This window comes from Callorhinus ursinus, unplaced genomic scaffold (genome assembly GCF_003265705.2).
Source record: "Callorhinus ursinus isolate GAN/ISIS: 27379988/994484 unplaced genomic scaffold, GSC_fseal_2.0 scaffold4, whole genome shotgun sequence".
Lineage (NCBI taxonomy): Eukaryota > Metazoa > Chordata > Mammalia > Carnivora > Otariidae > Callorhinus > Callorhinus ursinus.
In genome coordinates, this window is record NW_027397066.1 from 87,218,989 (window position 1) to 87,241,722 (window position 22,734).

The 22,734-nt window shown below is 34.7% G+C and overlaps 1 protein-coding gene across 1 annotated transcript in view; it reads right to left on the reverse strand.

Moving 5' to 3' along the window:
- The window catches only part of TBCK (TBC1 domain containing kinase), a 245,762-nt gene extending 224,690 nt beyond the window's left edge, over positions 1 to 21,072 (reverse strand). The window contains exons 1-3 of the mRNA XM_073892082.1: positions 21,053 to 21,072; positions 15,468 to 15,688; positions 4,419 to 4,491 (exon numbers count right to left, since the gene is read on the reverse strand). Of these exons, the coding sequence (XP_073748183.1) occupies positions 4,419 to 4,491; positions 15,468 to 15,660 (266 nt within the window). The 5' untranslated portion in view covers positions 15,661 to 15,688; positions 21,053 to 21,072. The remainder of the gene's footprint in view (positions 1 to 4,418; positions 4,492 to 15,467; positions 15,689 to 21,052) is intronic.
- Between the last annotated feature and the right edge of the window lie 1,662 nt (positions 21,073 to 22,734).

The following is a 22,734-nucleotide window of genomic DNA, read 5'->3' on the forward strand; positions in this document are numbered from 1 at the left end:
AATTTAAGGACAAGGCAGAAACTTTACTCCAAGTGCCAAAACTCTGCTGAATATCTGTCTATGAACTACACTTGCTGACACTGTTACAGATTAGGCAAAAGTACATGCTCTGAATAACACTAACACAAAAGGGAAATACTTTCCAAAGAGCACCTAGACTTAAAAGGCAAACCATTTCCTCATGTTTGCTTTAATAGAAGTGATGAAGGTATGTCTCTCTTTTTAACATTCTCGGAAAATATTTCAGAAAGGAGTTGAGATTTAAATTTCCCCACTTTCAGTATCTTGAATATGGCTTTAGGGTAGCAATTAAATAGATTCACAGGCACCAAATATGAGATGACTTCAAACAAATCTTCCAAATGCTGTACTTTGTTTCTTGAAACCTACTGGTTATAGGAGTTTAACTGAATTCCATGCTTCTATGTTTCCAACAAATAATTTTGATCATTTAACTGAAAGTGGAGAGAAATATTGGCAAGATCAAACTCTGGCACAAGTAACATATAAAAGCCACTGAAAAGAGAGCTGCATTCTCCAAAAACTAATTCCTCATATTCAAGCTTGAATAAACTATAAAGAAAATGGTGACTTTTCTCTTTCAAACCAGATCAGCAAACTATCTGTACAAATAACATTATTTTATAAGAGATTGACTTGATAAATACCTCCAGGTCATAGCACAAAATCATTACTTTCTGTTTGGATAACATGAATTCTCAAAAGAGTTTTAGGGCTATTAAAATGTTAAAAAAAAAAAGATGCTTGGTTTTCTAGAGCGATCTGAAACCTCAAGATAGTCTTACATTTGTAATACGAATTACTACTATGAGGTTTTAGTACAATATTGCTTAGTTCAATGATATTAAATGTGTTATGAAAAAAAGTGAGTAAATTGACACTAGATGCTTCTATAAGTTTCTAGTTTTCATTTCCCCACTCCCCGTCTCACCAATTTTACAAGAGTTAAATTTTCTTCAAAATATAAATCCAGTAAGACATATGCCTTGGATGATGTTTAAGTTTAGACAATGAGCTGCAAATAACTACCAGACAACTGGCAGCTTACAGTTTTACAACAGTTAGAGACAGATGGACAAGTAAAAATCATGGGTCTCAAACTGCAAGCCCATCTAAATAGATTTCCTGTTTACTTTGCATCAGCCTCTCTTACAGGTGCGGGGTGCTTACTTTTGGCAGTAGGGGAAATGTATATGATTTATAAGCCATAAGAACATCTTCTCACTTTCCATAAACAGGTTATAGAATTAATTAAAATTACAGCACAGCAACTCTGCACATGAAATCTGCTCTGTTACTGGAGACTAATGTAATCCAAATATGTGGAAAGTCAAATAGTTTTCGACAAAGCTAATTTAGATGGATGGATCAGATAACAACTTGGAACTGAACCTGACAGAATCATGTCACTCAAAGGCAGTAAGGGCTGAATGTTATATTCCAAAATGAATGAGGAAAATACTGAATTTTAGTCTGTTACCAGAAGGATTAGAAAATAGTACTTTATTTACAAAAATGTTTAAATGTATCTTACTTGAAGAAATTACGAAGACCCAAAAAAACAGTAATATGTCCTATTTTATATAAATGAAAAAGACTATTAGAAATGTAAATGGCATGAAAGACAATATGAAATTTGCATTTAATCCTGTTCATGTTTATCTATCTACTCAAAGAATATGCTTCCATCTGTAAGATTTTATCTTCATGAAGACATACTGAAGAAAGGTGGCCTCTTTACACCTTCATACTATTGACACTACTAGTGTTCAGTGCTATCAGATTTATATCTAAAACAAGGATAAAGGATGATGAACACAGAAAAGTAAAACTTTCCACAAGCTAATGGATTTAATCTTATTGGCAAAGCAGTATCAATTGTATCCTTACATAGAACAATTAAAAGTAAAAAAAAAAAAAAAAGGAGTTGAGGTAAAATGATGAAAATGGAAATTTGTCTTCTGAGTCACCAGCTTCTCTCTTATGCCTCAGTTTTTTTAGTAAGCAAAGGAAGGACAAGTATGGGCAGAGAGGGAAATTTCAAGATCAGAAGGAACATTCTATAGTTACTACCACCCTGTTGACCAGCGAATTACTCTAGTTGTAGCTTATAGGGTCCTTCAGCATGGCTGGGAGCACAAGCCCATGGGTAACATCAATTTTCAGAATTGGATCGATTCTGATCTTAGTATAGCCATGTCCATGAAGACCGTATTCCACCTTTAGTACTTCTGGATATTCCCTTAATACTCTACCTTCTCTTCACAGTGTAAACATCTTCCTTTCTTCTGTCTCAAGTAGCCTAAATCAATACTGAATAATTTTAAGAACTTTGGTTATTTTTCAGTTAGTGTTAATGTTGGTTAGTATTTCACTCCTGTTTTTCTGTTTTTTTTTTTCCTTTTTAAGTACCTGTATGATCACTAAGACTTCTGTGATAGCCAGCCTCTGAGGTGATTCCCCAACGATCCCTGACTTCTGAGATTCACATTCCTATGTGGACCCCTCCACAGTGAATAGAATTAATGGCTAACTTCTGTATCCATTAAGACAATTGCAGAAATGATGGTGTGTGGTTCCTGAGGGTAGGTCATAAAAGACATTGAAGCTTCAATGCCTTGTTCACTCTGAGAGAAGCCAACCCCACGTTGTGAGGATAGACAAGAGACCAGTGTCAAAAGGCCCTCAAGATGGGGAAGAATTAAAGCTTATTGTCAACAACTGACACCAAATGAGTGAGTTCATCCAGCCTGTGAAGCTTTCATATGATGACAGCCCCAGTTGACTGCAACCTCATAAGATCCTGAGTTAAAAGCATCTAGCTAATTCATTTCTGAATTCTTGACCTAGAGAAATTATATGAAATGATAAATATTGTTTTTAAACCACTAAGTGGTGAGGTATTGGTTAAGCAGCACAACTAATTTATACTATTTCTTCTAATAGAAAGAAATACAAATAGGTAAGCAATTGGATCAAGTACCTTCATTAACAACACAATATTGTTGCTATATGAGGGATTTAGAACCCAAGCCAAGTAAATACCAGATGAGGGTTTCGTTGTTTTTTTTTTTAATTCAGGAATAATTTACATAGGTGAAATGCACACATCTGAAGTGTGTACTTCAGTGAATTTTGAAAAGTTTAGCAAGAACATGCACCACATAAGTAATACCTTGACCAAGATGTAAAAACTTTCCATTACTCCAGATAGTTTCCTCAAGGCTATTTTGAATGAGTTCTTATAGTACTCCTTCCCCTAAACAGAGCTGAATACTGTTTTTATATCTACCACCATAAGTTTTGATCATTCTAGAACTAGTAAACAGAATAATGTTCTTAAAAACACAAAGTCAAAGATTGAGACATGTAAAAATTATAATTATAAAAACATACTCACTATATAAGGTTAAGCTATTTCTAAATATATAGAAAAGTCACTTTTATTACATATGGCCAGATTAGACTCTTCCAAAGAAGCAAGTAAGGTGGGTATACTTGGTATCTGAATCTCCCATTCTAAAGAACACTTAAAACCAAATCTTTTAAAGTATCAAGGGAAGTATTTTTATTCAGTTTGTTTTGTTTTTATTAAATAACTACCATTTAGCAATATACACATTTTTTTCTCCCTTGAAAAAAATTTGTTTTCATCTAGGATATAGCAGTGATTAAAAAGCAATGACCAAGAATGAGAATATTTCCTTAAAAGAGGATGGATAATTATAATCCTAAAAAGATTCATGGCAAGCCATTTTCATTGGCTTAGTACAACTTTCTTTATTCATTAAAGGGATATTTTTCATGATTTTAAGATAATTTCAGAAAATGTATAAAGAAATTCATTTAGTAGTATATCTGTAATAATATATATACCACGTACTCTTCTTGCCAAGAATGCCTGAGACAGAAAGTAAAATTACTGAGTCATTGAAATTACTGAATTTAAACTGTATCATTAGATTCTATCCAAGCTATGAATATTATTTCTCTCTACTCTTCAACATGGCCTTTCCTTAAAACAGTTCACTGTGTCCCTAGGAATGCCAGCATCCTATTAGTAGTTACTATGTACCACTCCCAGGAAAATACTCTTAATCTCAACTAGAGAAATGCTTAGTACTGAAAACATTACAAATTTTCATATATATCCTCTTTAGGAATTTTTTTTTGTCAAGTACTTTGGAGAATGCCTACCTCACAAAAACTGAATGCTGGACGATGTCAATGTTGAATTTCTACGGGGCCTGTGAATTAAATTTCCTAAAATAAAAATTTGCACCTGGATTTTATCATTAAATAAGTAACAGAAGAAACAAAAACTCTGCAGTTTCTTGTTATGCTTTTTTGTTGCCAATTTCTGCTTTTCATTTAATTGTCCTGATATTACACAGTACCTCATGGGTTTCCTCTCTCGAAGCAAGTCTTCTAGACTCCGTTCACAGTGTTCAGCTACCACCACCAGTCTTTCTGAGTAAAACAAAGCAAATCCACTTTACATTTGATTAACAAAATGTTTAATAACAAAATAACATAGTCCATTAAAGATATTACAGTACTAATAGTACTGTAGGAGTTTTTCAAACTCTATATTAACTACATACTTACCATATCTATACAACAGAATAAATGTATAATAAAACAACACATTAAATAACAATTTCATGTCATCTTGTGTTTTTGTCTAGAGTTTCTCCCATGTGCATCAGGAAAAACAGATGGAAAGTTTTACCTTCGGAAGAAAGAAGCGACCCTTCTTCTGACACATATTAGGAAAAGGAAAAGCTTGGATGAAGATGTAAAGAAATTTTGAAGTGAAGGGGAAATTGGGAGCTAGGGACAAATTGTCTTGGCAGTCTAGTTCAAACAAAGGTTTTGCAAATGAGTTTAGAAATTTGAGAAAAGTAGAAATGTTCTTAATCATGACTATGAAGAACAGAAAATTGATTTGGGATTATTTGTAACATCATGGGACCTGCTGAGATTAAATAATAATATAAAATTTTGGTGGGCACCATCAATATTATGATGTAATTTTTATTTTCCAACAGATTAAGAATAAGATAGCACAGTTCTGAGGGTCAGACCATATACTTTTTTCCTCATCGGTTATCCCTAATGACTTAACACATTGTCTGACAAATTTTTTTAAAGATTTTATTTACTTATTTGAAACAGAGAGAGAGAGTACAGCAGGGGGAGCGGCAGGCAGAAGGAGGGGGAGAAGCAGGCTCCCCTCTGAGCAGAGAGCCTGATGTGGGGCTCCATCCCAGGACCCTGAGATCATGCCTGGAGCAGAAGGCAGATACTGAACAGACTGAACTACCCAGGCACCCCTCCCAATTTTGTTTTGTTTTGTTTTTGTTTTTGTTTTTTTAATGAATGCACGTAAGAGGAGTGAGAGAAAAGTACAACTGGGCTTATAAGTGGTTGGGAATCTGATAAGGTTATTTCAGGAGAGATCAGAGGTTTAAAAGAAATTGTGGAGTTCTGTGAATATCTATGCAAAATGAGTTTTAAGTTAGATAAGGAAGAAGATGAACACAAAATATAGATGGCAGACTAGGATAAAACAAAGAAGTAAGAGTGCAAAGAGATTGGGAATAGTGATCATTGCAAAGAAGTTTGATGAAAATGAAAAGTAGGAAAGGCAGAAAAAATGAGAGAACAGGAGATGGGAAAGGAGAATTCCAGAGTAGGAGATCCAGCAAAAGGAACAACACTCAGTAACAACTGGCTCAAGGTATGGTCTTGCATGTGGGAGTAGAGATGAATGAAGGACCACGGTACACAGGCAATCATGTGAAGTAGGAGGGCAGTATACTGCATGGGTCAAATTTTGGAAGCTGAAACTATCTGAGGTGGTAGCATTATACAGAATGATCTGAAACAGAAAAACTAAAAATGCTCTAAATGAAAGCGATCACTTTCAGATGAAAGACTCCAAGTGATCTAAACAGGAACTTAAAATTAAATTTGAAAGAACTTTTAATGAGTAGGAAGAAAGGAAAAAGAGAATAAGAAAATCAGTTCTTCAATAATGAAAAAAACACACAAAGTTGAACTTGAAGCAACTGTGTACAACTGTGAAGTTCTAGGAGGAAAAAGCAAATACAATCAGAAAAACAAATGGGAACCAAATGGGAAGCTGCTGCATTCCTTTGCTTTCATCTTACAACATTATGTCAGTTTTCCTAACACCTATCTGGCTGCCTCTCCTCCGTTTCCTCTGTACAGTGGCATCTCCTCTACCCTAACTGAAATGCTTTTAGTTCCTCTATCTTTGATTCGGGGTCTTCATACTGTGTTTTCTCCTCATTTACTCCCAAGGCTGAAAATCTGCAAATTTTATTTCAAGTCCAGAACTCTCTTCTGTATTCCAGGCTTTTATAGATAATTTCTCACCCTAATATAAAAGTCACCTCAAACTTGACAGAACTCAAACTGAACTTATACTTTGCTCCTGAAACCTGTTCTTGAGTGCTATTTCAGTAAATGGTACCACCATCTTGTCAGCTGCATCAGCTAGAAACTTAGGAGTAATCTCCCTTTCTCAAATCCAAACAAAAAGTCCTGCTATTTCTATCTCCCAAATGTTTCCAGAATCTGTAGTTTGCTCCACCCACCACAAAGTGGGTCCAAGTCAGCGTCCTCTTAATATGACAGTACAATGTGCCTTAACTGATCTCACATTAATTCTTATTACCTTCCATCATATATTCATACTAAAGTTGAAGTAATAAAATAATAATAAATCCGAATACACTAACTTCCTCTCCAGTTTCATCTTTTGTTACTTTGGCTTACCAACTTCCAGTCGTGCTGGGCTTCCCTCCCCCATCTTGCTTAAGGTATTAGCACATGGGTTCATATTGCCTGAAATGATCTTCCCCATTCCCTTCTCCCAGCTAACTCTTATCATGAAACACTGTGGTTAAGAGCACAGACTCTTCTGTCTAAGCTCAAATCCCAGGTTTACAACTCATTCGCTATGTGACCTTGGAGAACTTTGCTAATCTTTCTACACCACAGTTTCCTCTTCTATAAAATGAGGAAAACAGTAGCACCTACCTCATAGAGTTGTTGTTAGGTTGAAATAAGTTAACACATAATAAGGATCAAGAATAGTGCCTGGCACATAACAATCACAATCTAAGTATGTGCTATTATTATTATTATTCATTCCTTGGTTAAATATGACTTCCATAAGGAACACTTTACTGATATCCCCAAATCAATTTGCTCCTCCTGTAAGATAATCTATTCTACACTGTACTTTTCTTCCGTAGAACTTACTTCAACTCTACGGATTTGTATACATTTTTATTTAATGTCTTTTTTCTCCACTACATGTTTCATGATGGCAGGAACATGCAGGTCTTGTTCCAAATGTATCATCAGTGTCTAGAACTGGCACCTCAAACATATAAGTATCTTATATAAAAATACTTGTTAAATAAATGAACTTGAGCAAAGCCATGATATAACCATTAGAAATGAGTAAGAGTCTTATATGATAATAGTCATTATCTAAATAGAGATCTGTCCTACATAGAAAATTATAAGCCTACATTGTAAACTAGGAATAATAATACCTCAATAGTGCTGATTTTAATATAAAACAAAAACATCAGAATTCATTTAAATGTGCATGTTCCATTAATTTATAATTTTAAGTTGGATATTCATAAGTTTCCACATCCATGAAAGATTTCTGAAATATTTGGCACTACCCTAATTTGTCAGGCTTAAAATAATTTAGAAAAAAAATTGTCAGGCTTCTTCTGGAAACTCCTTCAAAATATCATAAAGCAGAGTTTGCCAAAGCTTCAGGATTCTATGGAACTCTGAAGCATTATTTTAATACAGCAGAGACATAATCCTTGGCAAAATATCAAAGTTTCTCCCAAAGGTAATGGAATGTACACCAAAACAATGTTTCCAATATGAAGCATTTTTTTCAAGAAATCATTAGAGAGTCTTCATCCTGAAACTCTGGACCACTGTTTGAAAATAACTTCTGTTTGTTATAAAAACAATATAGTTTCACAGAACAAAATATGACAAAAGTATCTGGGAATCATAATGTGCCAAATATAAGTCAACAATGTAGTGGCATTATTTATAAAAAACAAATGTGACACTAAGATGAACTTTAAAGAGTAGAACATACAAGAACTGTGAAATAATCTTTCTTCTAACAAATATTTGATGAATGCCAAGTATCACTGTAGTGTAAATACAGCCTGAACTGTACGTTTTAAGTCAATGCTAAGAAACTGAAGAGAGTACAATATTAAGCAAGAAAGATAATAAAGGAGCTGAATCAGGAGAGGGACTAGAAGAAAGATTTAAATAAATTTTTTTTAACTTAAGAGAAAGAAAGGTAAATTGTGTGTTAGATTATTAGAATACAGTTACTGCATCGTTCTTTTGTTACTCACAATAAAAATGAGACTAGCTCATCACTTTTTAAATATAATATCTAAATAAATATTTAGATAGTAAAACTGAAAATACAAATTCTGTGCGTAAAAACCAGTATTGTTACTAGGTCACTGCGTTGGTTAGTTTTATGAGTCAACACAACTAAGCTATAGTTTTTAAACTCAAACACTAATGTAGGTGGTATTATAAAAGTGTATTGTTATAAATGATCAAGATCTATAATCACTTCAAGTAAGGAAGATTATCCTAGATAATGTGGATGATTCTGATACAATCATTTGTAAAGGTCTTAAGAGCAGAACTGAAGCTTCTATGAAGAAGAAATTCTGCTCATAGACTGCAGCTTCAGCTCTTGTCCAAGAGTACAGCTTGTCCTTCTTAATAGCCTGCCTAGCCCCCACAGTCACAGAAGCTAATTCCTAGCAACTAATCTCTTAATATGAATATCCTACTGGTTCTATTTCTCTGATGAAACTGAAACAATAGACACACTGAGGCTGAAATGTATATGCAGCTAGAGATATGGAATAAATTATCTTATAGGTCCTTAACAAATGCTATTATTCTTTACCTGAATTTTCACATCTGTTAATTAAAATAATTTTATTTTTTTATTTCACTAGCAACCATCAAAAGATTTCTGGGTAAATAATGCCAAATAAAATGGGATGAGGGGTGCCTGGGTGGCTCAGTCGGTTAAGTGTCTGCTTTCAGCTCAGGTCATGATCCTGGGGACCTGGGATAGAGCCCCTCATCAGGCTCCCGGATCAGCAGGAAGCCTGCTCTCCCTTTCCTCCTGAAGCTCCCCCTGCTTGTGCTCTCTCTCTCTCAAAATAAATAAAATATTTTTAAAAAATAAACAAAAAAAACCAAAATGGGATGCATTATCATTTATAATCCTCACTCTGCTTCTAAACACTGCTGAGATTTCAAGCTCAAAAGAAAATGAGTAAATTTGTTAACTTAAATATTTTCATGCTTTATTGGTTTTTTTCTTTTAAAGATATTTTGCTCAACTTTTCCTTTAATAAATCAAGTTCCTGAAATCTAATAATATGTCCACTATTCTTGAGATTTAGTACTTCATCCTGAGTTAGGGGGAAAATTACATCATCTTGAATCAGTTTTGAATAACCTATAGAAAACAGTGAAAGCCTGACTTCTGAGCTAATCTAACATGTGAAAACATAATGTTACTAAAACATATCACATGTCACATGCAACCCCAAGTGAGAATGGGAAGGTAGGGGAATTGACAATGACAAGATACAAGATAGCTGCATAGCAAGAACAAAATAAAAGGGGGAAAGAGAACCAAAATCAAAATTCTTTGAGGAGACAATTAAGTGGAGTCCAAACCAAAATCTTGTGGTGTTACATCACTGAGAAATACTTGTTGTTCAAGGAGATTGTTGAATAGAAACTTTTTCTATTTTTTCAACGTAATGTAACTGAAATCATAGGAATGCTTTGGAACAAACAGACCTTTATATAAACTTATTTTAATTCAGCGATTTACTCCTTATGCATACAATTTTTCAGGACAATGAATACTGCCAATATAAACAAAATAATCAAATTCCCTAACCTTTTGACAATCACTAATATTTTCATTCTAGGCAGCCAAACTTAAAATATATGACTACTATATGTATCTGTGACCTATGTTATCCTAGAAAAGAGGACTGCTGAGATCTAGGAGCAGGGCAAGCAGGGGAAGTGGAGTAACCAGCAATATGGTGGATGGGCCTAAGGGGACTACCCAGATTGTTGAGCAAGCTTCAACGCTAACAGAGTCTAACAGTGTCTAAGGAGATCAGTTTCTATCCGACACTGATAACTAAAAAGAAAGTTCCTGTGCAAAGTTAACAATACTGTTCCCCAAAGGGATTATGTCATAAGGTTCTCCCAGATTCAACGTGTACAGGGGCTCATTTAGGTAGAAGGAGGAAAACAAGGAGCTCAAGAAGTATCTAGGACAATTGAGTGAATTATCCTAAGAAAAGAAAGTCTAGGGAGAACTGGATAGAAGCCAAGACTCCAATCATATGATGTGAAGCCCCACATAGGCTTCCAGACATAGTGGAAAGAAATAAAAGGCACTTTAGGATACAAGAATGAAGAAATCCTAAGAACTAAGTGGTAAGAGTTTGGGAAGACAGGCTACTTCAAAACTGCAGATGGAAAACAGTAACACTAATTATGGCTACCAGCTACAAATGATAATGAGGATCTACTATATTTCCAAGCTTTGGAGTGGTTTTGACACTGGGCCAATGTAACAATTGTAAATTCTTTAGAATTTGTAATTGGATTGGTAGTGGTGGGAAGAGGTGTTAAATGCATTCAGGGATTGACAATATCTATCAATTGTTTGGTGGTATAAAAAAAAAACCCAAATGATTCCTATAATTTAAATATTTAATGTCATTGAAGCCATTCATCAAATAAAAACTTTAGCAAAGAAAAAAAATGTTTTTAAAAGACAACAACAACAAACTTGCCAAAAGTTCCTTTCTAAACTTTTGGCAAATGGCTAGAGCTATCTATAAAGTCTCCTGTGGGTACAGTTACCACTTGTCTTCATGGCTATATATAGGCAAATTAGAAAAAGCACCTCTCCTCTCAGAATGAATTAGAGAAAAAGAATTCAGCTCCTCCTTATCGCATTAACCAAAAGGTTTTGTGCAAAACTCTATACAGTGGCTCTGAATGTGGGTCTCTGAATTGGTAAATATGTGATATGGCACACCTGCAGATACAGATCAAATCAACTTCGAAAGGTTTATTGCCTACATTAGAACTTCTCCAGAACGTCTTGAAATAAAGAAGAAAAATTCTCTCCATGTAGCTGATACTCTGCATAAGTGCTTTTAAACCCTGTCTTTACATTATGAATCTTTTTTGAGAATCTGGTTAAAACTATGGACTCATTATCCAAAAAATGCTTGTGCATACATGTACACACACACAAAATTGTATATATAATTTCATGGTTCATAGATCTCCTGATGCCCATTCATAGGTCCCTGTGGCTCTTGAGTGCTATTTTAAACTGTCAAATTTAGTTTATTTAGATGTTCACCCATAGAAAAATTGGGACATGAAGCTACAGAGGTTTCCACTCAGAGATCAACACAAAAAAGAACAATAAAGCAAATTTAGTCAGATGTGTTGAGAACACTCCCCATAATAACAAATGAAGAATATCTCAGATCCCCATGCCATAAAAGTTTCTATATAATGTCTCTATATATCACCTGAACATACAATATATTATATGAACATTATAAAGCTTGCAACTGATCATTTTTCCAGATTTAAGTAAAAATTTAGAAACTAATTTTTCTTTTTTTTTTTTTTAAGATTTTATTTATTTGACAGAGAGTGAGACAGCGAGAGCAGGAACACAAGCAGGGGGAGTGGGAGAGGAAGAAGCAGGCTTCCTGGAGAGCAGGGAGCCCGATGCGGGGCTCGATCCCAGGACCCCAGGATCATGACCTGAGCCGACGGCAGATGCTTAACAACTGAACCACCCAGGCGCCCTTCTATTTTTTTTTTTAAAGATTTTATTTATTTATTTCACAGAGAGAGACACAGTGAGAGAGAGAGCATAAGCAGGGGGAGTGGGAGTGGGAGAGGGAGAAGCAGGCTTCCCGCCGAGCAGGGAGCCCCATGCAGGGCTCCAGGGATCATGACCTGAGCTGAAGGTAGATGCTTAACGACTGAGCCACCCAGGCACCCAGGAATTAATTTCTTAATATGTTGCCGCATTATAAATGTAATTTGAAGCAGATCAATTTCCTTCTTTGCCTTGACCTACAAGAAGTCTACAAAAAAATTTGTAGTTCATGTGAAGAAACTATGTATTAATATTATAACTTAATATCTTATTCTTCGTTTCCTTTCTCCCCATCCTGATTATATATTTTCTTTCATGTACATATTGTATACATAATATTATGTGTATGTATATATAATACTGTATCTCAATTTTTTAGAAAAAAGATTATAGTCTACGGCCATACCACCATCAACGCGCCCGATTTCGTCTGATCTCAGAAGAAAAAAGATTATAAGAAATGTAAATTCCTTTAAAAAGAATAAGAATGATTAATTAAGAATGATATTAAGATTTGCTTTCTTAGGAATATGTCAGCAATAAAGAGCCAGCACATCTCTCGAAAATCTGCTATTCCTTTAGGCCACTGGTACCATTAAAATAAATGAAAGTAAATAAAACTTCACAGACAAAAAAGCTATATCCCGCTGTGTTCTAAGGTCTCCTACCCCACTAAAATTCTCTTTGTGGGAGTTTGATGAATATCTACATTCTTCAATGGAGAATTCAACATTCTTTCCTTTGTACTCCCATGGCATAGCACATTGTACATCATCTGCTGTATCAACTATTATAATATTATAATCATGTTTGTATTTTTTTTCCTCTACTACTTCTAGAGCTTGGGAACTGGGATCCTATCTTATTCACCTTCATATATCTGGCATCTAGCACAAGGAGAGCCATAGTAGTAGGAAAGAGATTGTTATTAACACCAGTGGACTGACTATATATATACCAAAGCACAACATAAGAAATGTCAGAGTAGACAAGAAAGACTGGTTCCTAAACAAATCTTCAGCTCATCAGCATCTTTATAACTACTTCAATCCTAGTTTTCCATCAGCTCTGCCCTCCACGTTTATTCCCTGTGGAGAGACCCTTATGGCCTTAACATGGCCCCACCTACATTCTCTCTTGAAAGGTTAGGCCTTTTACTAATATTTGCTGAATAGATCAATCAAAGGCAATCTCACATAGTAAAGGAGGTCTCAATAGAATAATGTATACTTTAACACGTCTGTGTGTGTGTAATGTGTATGTGTACATACATATGAATATGAAAAATCACAAATTTTTATCATCTGTAAGACAATTAACTCTTTTTACTACCTTCTTTTTCATGTCTCTTACCAGGCCTGACATATCTAAATATTCAAGACACTAGGTATGTGGTAGAGCTCCAAAGTATTTAAGGCATTGAATAGCTCTGATTGGTAGAGGTATCAATTTGCATTAATGTACACTTATTTCAGCTTTAAAAATCTTTCAAAATATGATAAAATATATTAGTATTCCACCTCTTTACTTACTAGTTGTATGACCTTACATTAGTTGCTTAATTGCTGTATCTCAATTTCCTTATCTGTAAAATGAGAATAGTCCCTATTTCATAGTACTGTTATGAGGATTAAGTTCATTAAAATACGTAAAGCATTTATAAAACTGCCTAAAACACAACAAATACTCCATAAATATTAATTTAATAATATTTATTACAAAAACATTTTCTACTCAAAGTCTATAAAATGTCAATGTTTTCAGAGCAAATATTTTTTGAAAACCATAATCCAGACTACTTGAGAGTATCATTTAGCCTATTTTTCAGCAAAACAAAGAAAACATTACATTTTTTTGGTAATATTAGGTTCAAACACATAAAAATACTATTTTTATAGGCAATATCAGCAAGTATATAGGGTTAACTTTCACAAAGTATTTTGTTAGAAAAATTAAATACATTTCATTGAATGCATTTAAAATAATTTTAAGCAATGGAACCTCAGCATGAAATTAAGTTTCCAAAAATAATTTTAAAATAATTAAAATATTGTCATCATAAACATCTTTAGGGGTGGTATAGATTGAATATTTGTGTCTTCCCCCAACCCCATTAATATGTTAAGGCCTAATCCCCAGTGCAATGGTGTTTGGGGTGGGACCTTTGGGAGATAATTAGGTCCTGAGGGCTCTGCCCTCATGAATGGGATTACTGCTTTTATAAGAGACTGAAAGAACTCCCTGGCCCCATCCACCAGTAAAGATAGCTGTCAATGAGGAAGTGGGCCTCACTAGACTTCCCAGCCTCTAGAACTGGGAGAAATAAATGTTGTTTATTCGTATGATCTTTTGTTATAGCAGTCCAAATGGACTGAGATATGGGATATGAAAGAACCTGACTATACTATTAAAAAGGCAGTAAACACCTTCCTGGTGAAACATTGACTTTTTAACCAATAGGGTTCAACTTTCCTACTTTGGTTTTTCTAAATGGAATTTTATATGAAAAGAGTAATGCAGCTCCAAAAAAAAATTAGTGACTCCCTTTTCATTTGAAGACAGCCCAAATTATTACTTTCAATTGTAAGATACATTTAAATAGATATTTCCAAAATTCCTGATATTAGAACTTTCATTTCCTTTTTATAGAAGGGAAGAAAAATGCTTAAAGACAGGTGGTTTCCCTGAAAGAGAAAATTAAAAATCCTATTCTCAGATCTGAAAAATATCAATCCCTCAAATGTAGTCATTCATTACTTTACTCACTCAACCAACGTTTATTGAATGCCTCCTGTGTGCTCTGTGCAGTTCTGATTCTGAGGTCAGAGGTAAAAGTCATTAGCCCCCCCCTTTTTATTAAGATTTTATTTATTTCTTTATTTTAGAGAGAGAGAGAGACATGCAGGTGGGGGAGAGGGAGAGAGAGAATCTGAAGTAGACTCCTGGCTAAATGTAGAGCCCAATGCAGGGATCAATCCCAGGACCTGAGATCATGACTGGAGCCCAAATCAAGAGTGTGGCACCCCTATTTTGTCCTTTTTTTCCAGAACTAAGAATCCTCAGGAGAGACAAATTAAATAGAAAATAATAATAAAATATGATAAAAACTATAAAAGAATCTAGGAAAGGGACTAAGCTCAGATTGTAGGGAATGGAGCATAGTATAATCCAAGAGAGAAAATAGCAGAGTATAAAACGAGGGACATGTGAGGGGCCAAAGCAATCAGGAAAACTTGAAAGACTGAGTTTGGATGGACTGAAGGCGAAGGCGTGCAAGCACACACATACTGATTACTGTATGTATTCACTGCATATCTGTAACCTAATCAAGGTAACAGAATAAAGAATACAAAAACAGAAAAAAAGAACAACTTACCATGCTTTCCCCTAGAAATATCCACATACTGGCAAAGTCTTGGATGAGTGATGGTCTTAAGGATTTGAAATCGCCCTAAAATTTTGATGGAATTTGGTGTAAGAGGAAGCCCGTTGCTTCCACAAACATCATGTGGCAAAGCCGAGGCAAAGAAGGTAAAGGCACCCATTTCAGCATCCTTCAGGGGAAACATTTCAGAGTCCTCGATCTTCAAAGATAATCTGGAAAAGGAGATAATTTTATGACAGATCAACCAAAAATTAAGCCAGTGTTTTCTAACCTTAAATATGATTAATAATATATAACTTGGAGGAAACTGCCAATATCAAAGTTAAAAAATTCCAAGATAATGTCAAAGAGGAAAAACCACCCAATCATAAATTTACATTGTAGTTCTAAATCATAATCAAAGATTTTCAATGGCATAAAAAGGAAAATATAGAACATTCCCTTTTCAATGACACCGACGGTTTTAATAGCTTAGAGGAAATCTGTTATTGCATATTTATATCAATAAGGATCTTCTGTTTACCTAAAGCTTGAATAGAGAAGAGACCATTAAGACCATCAAGAACTTTTCCTTCTCACAGAGAGAGTAAAGTCAGGAAAGAGGAGATAAAGATAGGAATCATTAACTTTAAATTATCAGGGCCTCTATTTTTTTTTTAAAGATTTTATTTATTTATTTGACAGAGAGACAGTGAGAGGGAACACAAGCAGGGGTAGTAGGAGAGGGAGAAGCAGGCTTCCTGCTGAGTAGGGAGCCCTATGAGACCCTGGGATCACGACCTGAGCTGAAAGGCAGAAGCTTAACGACTGAGCCACCCAAGTGCCCCAGGGCCTCTATTTTGATAGTAGTAAAAATTAAACTAGATAACAGAGGCTTCTATAATATTACTTAATGAATCAATTTTTGTTTTTGTGCTAGGTACTTTACATGTGATCTGCTTTAGTTATCTATTTTTTAAAAGATTTATTTATTTATTTGAGAGAGAGAGAGAGACAGAGCAAGAGCACAAATGGGTGGGGGATGGGAGGAGAAGGGCAGAGGGAGAGGGAAAAGCAGGCTCCCCTGTGAGCAGGGAGCTGAACATGGGACTCATTCCCAGGACCCAGGGGATCATGACCTGAGGGGAAGGCAGACGCTTAACCAAATGAGTCACCCAGGCGCCCCTACATGTGACCTGTTTTAATTCTCTCAACAACCTTCACAGATGTTATTGCCCCTGGTTTATAGATGTTTCATATATATATATCTATAGATATATATCTATAGGATCTATATATCTATATCTATAGATATATAGATATCTGGAGTGGTCCTATTGACATGGCCTAAAGCAAATAATGCCCCAGACGAAGTAACCTGGAGATTAAGGAACTTGCTCCAAATCAATCTGAATCACATTAAGGTAATCACAACAGAAAAGGTCCTCAGGCAAAAAAAAAAATCTTTCTCTCACCCAGGTGTCTCACTAAAAAGACATTCCATTGCTCAAGCACTGCATGCTTTCCTTCCCAGCTTTCAAGATAAAAATGTTGGAATTCAAAATAGAATAGACCACTTTTCATGTCTGTGCAGAAATCTCATTAAAAACATTAAAAAGAAACATTTTAAATGTATAAACTCATAATAAGGAAGAGAACAGTTTTCTGTTCTCTTGAGCTAAAGAAAGAGTTCGAAAAACTCCAATATAGCATTTTGCATACATAGGAGTATTGTCATAAGAAGCAAAAGAAAGAAGCTACAACCTATATTACAGTCAAGAGGTATGTTGGGCCTCTTCAGATTCAGAGCCTTCAGATCAGAGAAGCAGAAATAATGGGGAACTTAAGTCAGAAGAGGGTTTGAAATGAGAAAGATAATTTAAAGGGCTGAAGAATAAAAGAGTAACTCTGCCACTGGCCTTCCCAATACGGGGTAGTTATCTATCCTCAAAGGAAAAAAAGTTAAATTTCTTCCCTAGAAATTAAATCGTGTGGGAATTACAATAAACAGCTGGTGGCAATGGTGACAAAAGCAAACTGTTCTTAATTCTAGAATTTGTAGGACCCCAGTTAAGATCTACCTACTCAGACATCCTAAAGCAGAGTACAGCAGTCAACAAGCTTATCCATATACACAAAGCTCTCAGACAGACTTCCTTAACTCTGAAATAATGAACTGTCCAGGAATCATCAGAGAGTTGAAGAAAGACTACATTATAATGGGCAAAAAATAAAATAAACAAATAAAAAAAAATCTGCCCTGGAGGCAACTGAGATAACTTATGGAAAAGAAGACAACAAAAACCAAAACTGGCTGAAATATATTTAGAAAATTTTGAGACAATATTACAACAGGCAGTATGGTAAAACATATTTCACAGGAGTAAAAAAGGAATTGCTGATACAGATGAACAACCTCATTAATATCCAAGAAGTTGCTCATTAAAACTACATGAGAATTTATACCTGCAAGATAGTAAAAATAAGAAATATGATAATATGGGGCGCCTGGGTGGCTCAGTCGTTAAGCATCTGCCTTCAGCTCAGGTCATGATCCTGGTGTCCTGGGATCAAGCCCCGTATCGGACTCCCTGCTCCGCGGGAAGCCTGCTTCTCCCTCTCCTGCTCCCCCTGCTTGTGTTCCCTCTCTCGCTGTGTCTCTCTCTGTCAAATAAATAAATAAAATCTTAAAAAAAAAAGAAATTTGATAATACATAAGGTTAGGAGGATATGAAGCAGTAGAATGTAAACTAATACAACCACTTTGGAAAACAGTCTGACGCTATTTTGCTATTCCATTCCTGCAGAAACTCCTACACAAATTTAGAAAGGGATACATACGAGAAAGATCAGCACGGTATTGTTCCTGTTATTCACAAACTGGACACTTAAATGTCCAAAGACAGGTGAATGGTTAAGTAAATTGTGGTACATTCACCTGATAGAAGAGTATACATGAAAGAAAATAAGCAAATTGTAGCAACAATTAACAGCATTGATGAATCTAGAAATATAACCTTGAGTAGGAAAAAAACAGCACATAAAATATATGTCAATATTCATAATATTCAACAAGAAAAGCTAAATAATAAATAATTCAGGAATATGTTCATATGAGGTAATATTATATTAAAAAAGTAAAGGAATAGTAATAATAGTAAAACCTGAGGATAGGGTTACCATTGTATGAAAAGCAGGAGTGAGATTAGGGAAGATCCCATAAGAAGCTTCAAAAATCTTGAGTAATACATTAGTTCTTAATAGGTGGGTTAATGGGTGTTCATATTATTATTATGCTCCATAATTTCTATATTCCATATCTGTATATGTGCATGCTGTAAACCACATATTTCATATTTTTTAAAAATTTTAAGATGAAAAAATTTAAAAATACAATGAATCGATTTTCAAGGCCAAGAAAATCAATACAGAAAGGACAGTCTTTTTAGCAAATGGTGCTGGAACAAGATATAAATACAGAAAAAAAAAAACCCTCAATTCCTACCATTACATCCATGAAAATCTGCAATGGATTATAGCCATAAATGTAACATAAGAGAATATCTTTGCAACCTTAGGGTAGGCAAAGATTTCTTAGGCAGGATAAAAAAAAAAAAAGCACTAACCATAAATGACAAACTTGATAAAGTGAACCTGACTGACATTAAAAACATCTGCACATCAAAAGGCACCCTTGAGAAAATGAAAATCCAAACCAAAGATAAGGAAAATGTTATTTTACTTATAAATATATGTATATATATGACATTTTTATCAAATACATATATGTAGGGGCACCTGGGTGGCTCAGTTGTTAAGCGTCTGCCTTCGGCTCAGGTCATGATCCCAGGCTCCTGGGATCGAGTCCCACATCGGGCTCCCTGCTCGGCGGGAAGCCTGCTTCTCCCTCTCCCACTCCCCCTGCTTGTGTTCTCTCTCTCGCTATGTCTCTCTCTCTGTCAAATAAATAAAATCTTAAAAAAAAATACCTATATGTATATATATGTGTATATATGATGGCAGACTTGTATCCAGAATATATAAACAATTCCTACAACTCAATAATAAAAAGAAAACAAGTCAATACAGAATAGGCTAAAGTCTTAAACATACATTTTCACAAAAGAACATACAAATAGATAATAAACATATGAAAAAGTTCTCAATCATTAATCATCAGGGAAATGCAAAATTAAAACCACAAAAACATGCAATTTCACACCTACCAGAAAGGCTAAAATTAGAATGACTGGAAATACCAAGTGTTGAGGAAAATGTGGAACTGGAGATAATATACTGCTGCTGGGGGGAGTGTAAAAATGACACAAGAACTTCGGAAAACTTTTTGGGAAACTGTTCTAAAGTTAAAAATACCCTAAGCTTATGACTCAGAAATCCCACTCCTACTATATATTTACCGAAGAAAAATGAAAATATGCTCATAAAACTAGTTGTATGAGAATGTTCATGTAGTTCTATTCACAACAGCCCCAAACTGGAAGCACTGTAAACGTCACGCAAGTGAATGGATAAATAAGTTGTGGCTTATTCATCCAATGGAATTCTACTCAACAACAGAAAAGGAACAAACATGCCAAAATATACGTATCTCAAATACATTATGTTGATGAAAGTAGTCCCAGATGAGTTCATATTCTATGACTCCATTTAAATGTAGTTTCAGAACTACATTTCCAAACTAGAGTGATAAAAATGAGTACATAGTGGGTTGGGCAGGGAGGATGGGATTGGATAGAGAAACACAGTAAATTTTTGGGAAGAGTGAAAATGCTCTATGTCTTGATTGGGGTGGTGGTTGTCACATGGATGTTTACATGTATCAAAACTTAACAGCTACTCACTTAAAATCAGTGCATTTTAATATATGTACATTTTATCTCAAAAATATAAAAAATGGAATAAAATTAAGATACTATGAGAAAGGAAAAATTTAAAATGAGTGGTTGGAAGTTAAATGATTACCAAGTTATATAGAAATGTTGGAAAATAAAGTTGAGACAACTGCTCAGAATATGGAACAAAAAGCAAATAGATAAAAACATAAGAAAAAAGATAATAAGACCTAATGAATCAAACCAAGAACCCAAGAACCACCTTACAGGAGTTTCAAAAAGAAAACAGAGAAAAATAAAGGAGAATAAATTATGAAAAACAGAATAGGAGAAAATTCCCCACAGCTGAAGGGAAATGTGTACTTCAAATTAAAAAGGCTTATGGTATTAAGGAGGATAAATGAAAATACCCACACTGAGACATTTTATCCTAGCTCCTTTCAATGAGTTCATTGCAAGACGAATAAACACACAAGACATGTCATCATAAATTTTCAAAGCATCATGCAAAACTAAAATTTTTCAATCACTCCAGAGAGAAAACAAATAGTTCAGGCATCAACAAGTTGTAAGACTGTCATTCTCATCATTTCATGAGCAATAGTGAAAGTTAGAGGACAACAAAGCCTTGAAAGACTTAAAGAGACATAATTCTGTTTCTATATCCTACCAAACCACCAATCATAATAGCAAAATAATTTATAGCCATATGAACATTAAAAAATAAAATTACCATCCACATACCTTTTATGAATAAGTATCCTTAGGATGTATTCTACCAAAAGAGAGGAAAAAAACAAATAACAGAATATGTGTGGTTAAGAAACAATGTAACTTACCAGAATGTAATCTGTTCAAATTAAACAGAAAGTGACTGGGCTTCAAAGGGAACATCTTCAAGCAGAGAAATGGAATGGAAGCTTCTCATACAAAGAATGAGAGGACACAGTGAAGAAAGCATGTGATGGGAGGACTCTGAAAGAAGTACATGTACCTTTCCCCCAAAAGTAAACAGAAAGTCCTTTGTAAAAGTGAGGAAGGTTAAAAGCTATATAGGAAGTACCCAACCCAAAAATTAAATCACACTTAACTATGGCATAATTTTTTGTCATCATAGAGGAAGAAAGAAGTCAATTTGATGTTAATATTACAAGTCACCTCCTTAGTGTGGCATAGGGGTCATGAAATGAAGACAATGGGAAGGAAATGTATCATGGCATACTTTTTGGCCCTGGATTTAGGAATATTTACAAAGCCATACTATTGTAACATTTTAATGTTTTTTAGCACACACAAAAAAAGCAAAAAAAAAATTGTAGTTAAGAAATATAATATAGGGCGACTGCCTTCGGCTCAGGTCATGACCCTGGAGTCCCGGGATCGAGTCCCACATCGGGCTTCCTGCTCAGCAGGGAGTCTGCTTCTCCCTCTGACCCTCTTCCCTCTCGTGCTTTCTATCTCTCATTCTCTCTCTCTCTCTCAAATAAATAAAATCTTAAAAAAAGGGATATAATATAGATATTATTAACCTTGACAATATATAAGTAAAGGTCCAGATAAGGGAAGGTGGGAGTGGTGGATGTAGTTTCTGCAGTGGTAAAGAAGGTAGAGTCATTACTTTCCTCATTTTACCAAATAAGGAGCCCAAATATATTTTTGAAAATTGACATGAAAAAATAATTTTTATATATTATTTAAAATTATAACATTAACCAATATGAAAAACTAAAAATTGTAATAACTAATTAAAACTTTGGAGAAGAGAGGTTGGGGATAGTGTGGGTTATCTTAAGAAGTCAATTAAAAAAACAAGAATGAGCATTTTAACTTATTATTCAACATATAGACCTAAAGTTAGAAAAGATTAAAAGTGGTAATTTCTGACGAAGAGGACTAAGGTAGGAAGGGAGACACTAAACTGTTGCATTTTATTATTCAATCCTTCTATATTATGCTGTTTGACTTTCAATTAGACAGCCTCTATCAGACAACTGAAAATCAAATAACCAAATAAAGAAAATGCAAATTACTCAAAAAGATAAGATACTAGTTAGCATAAAACATTTCATCAATATTCCACTTCAACTACCTCCTAGATGGGTGCACATAAAAAGGTTCATATGTACAAAATATACACATAGATTTGTTCACATTTGGTGAGTGGAAGAAAGCTACTAAAAAAAAAAAAAGCTGAGGTGAGAGATTAGTTGAGTAAAAACAATGTAAGCAGAGGGCTTTGAAAATTCATTCATTCAACAAATATCTTGAAGCTGTTTGAAGTCAGGTGTTTTTCCAGCTGCCTGGCCAAGGACAGTAACTAAGACACAATCCCTGCCCTCAAAGGACTTTGAGTCGAAATGAAAATAAGGGGGAGGGGTTGACGCCGATTTCATCATGAATAGTTGACACATTTCTTCAACGGGCGA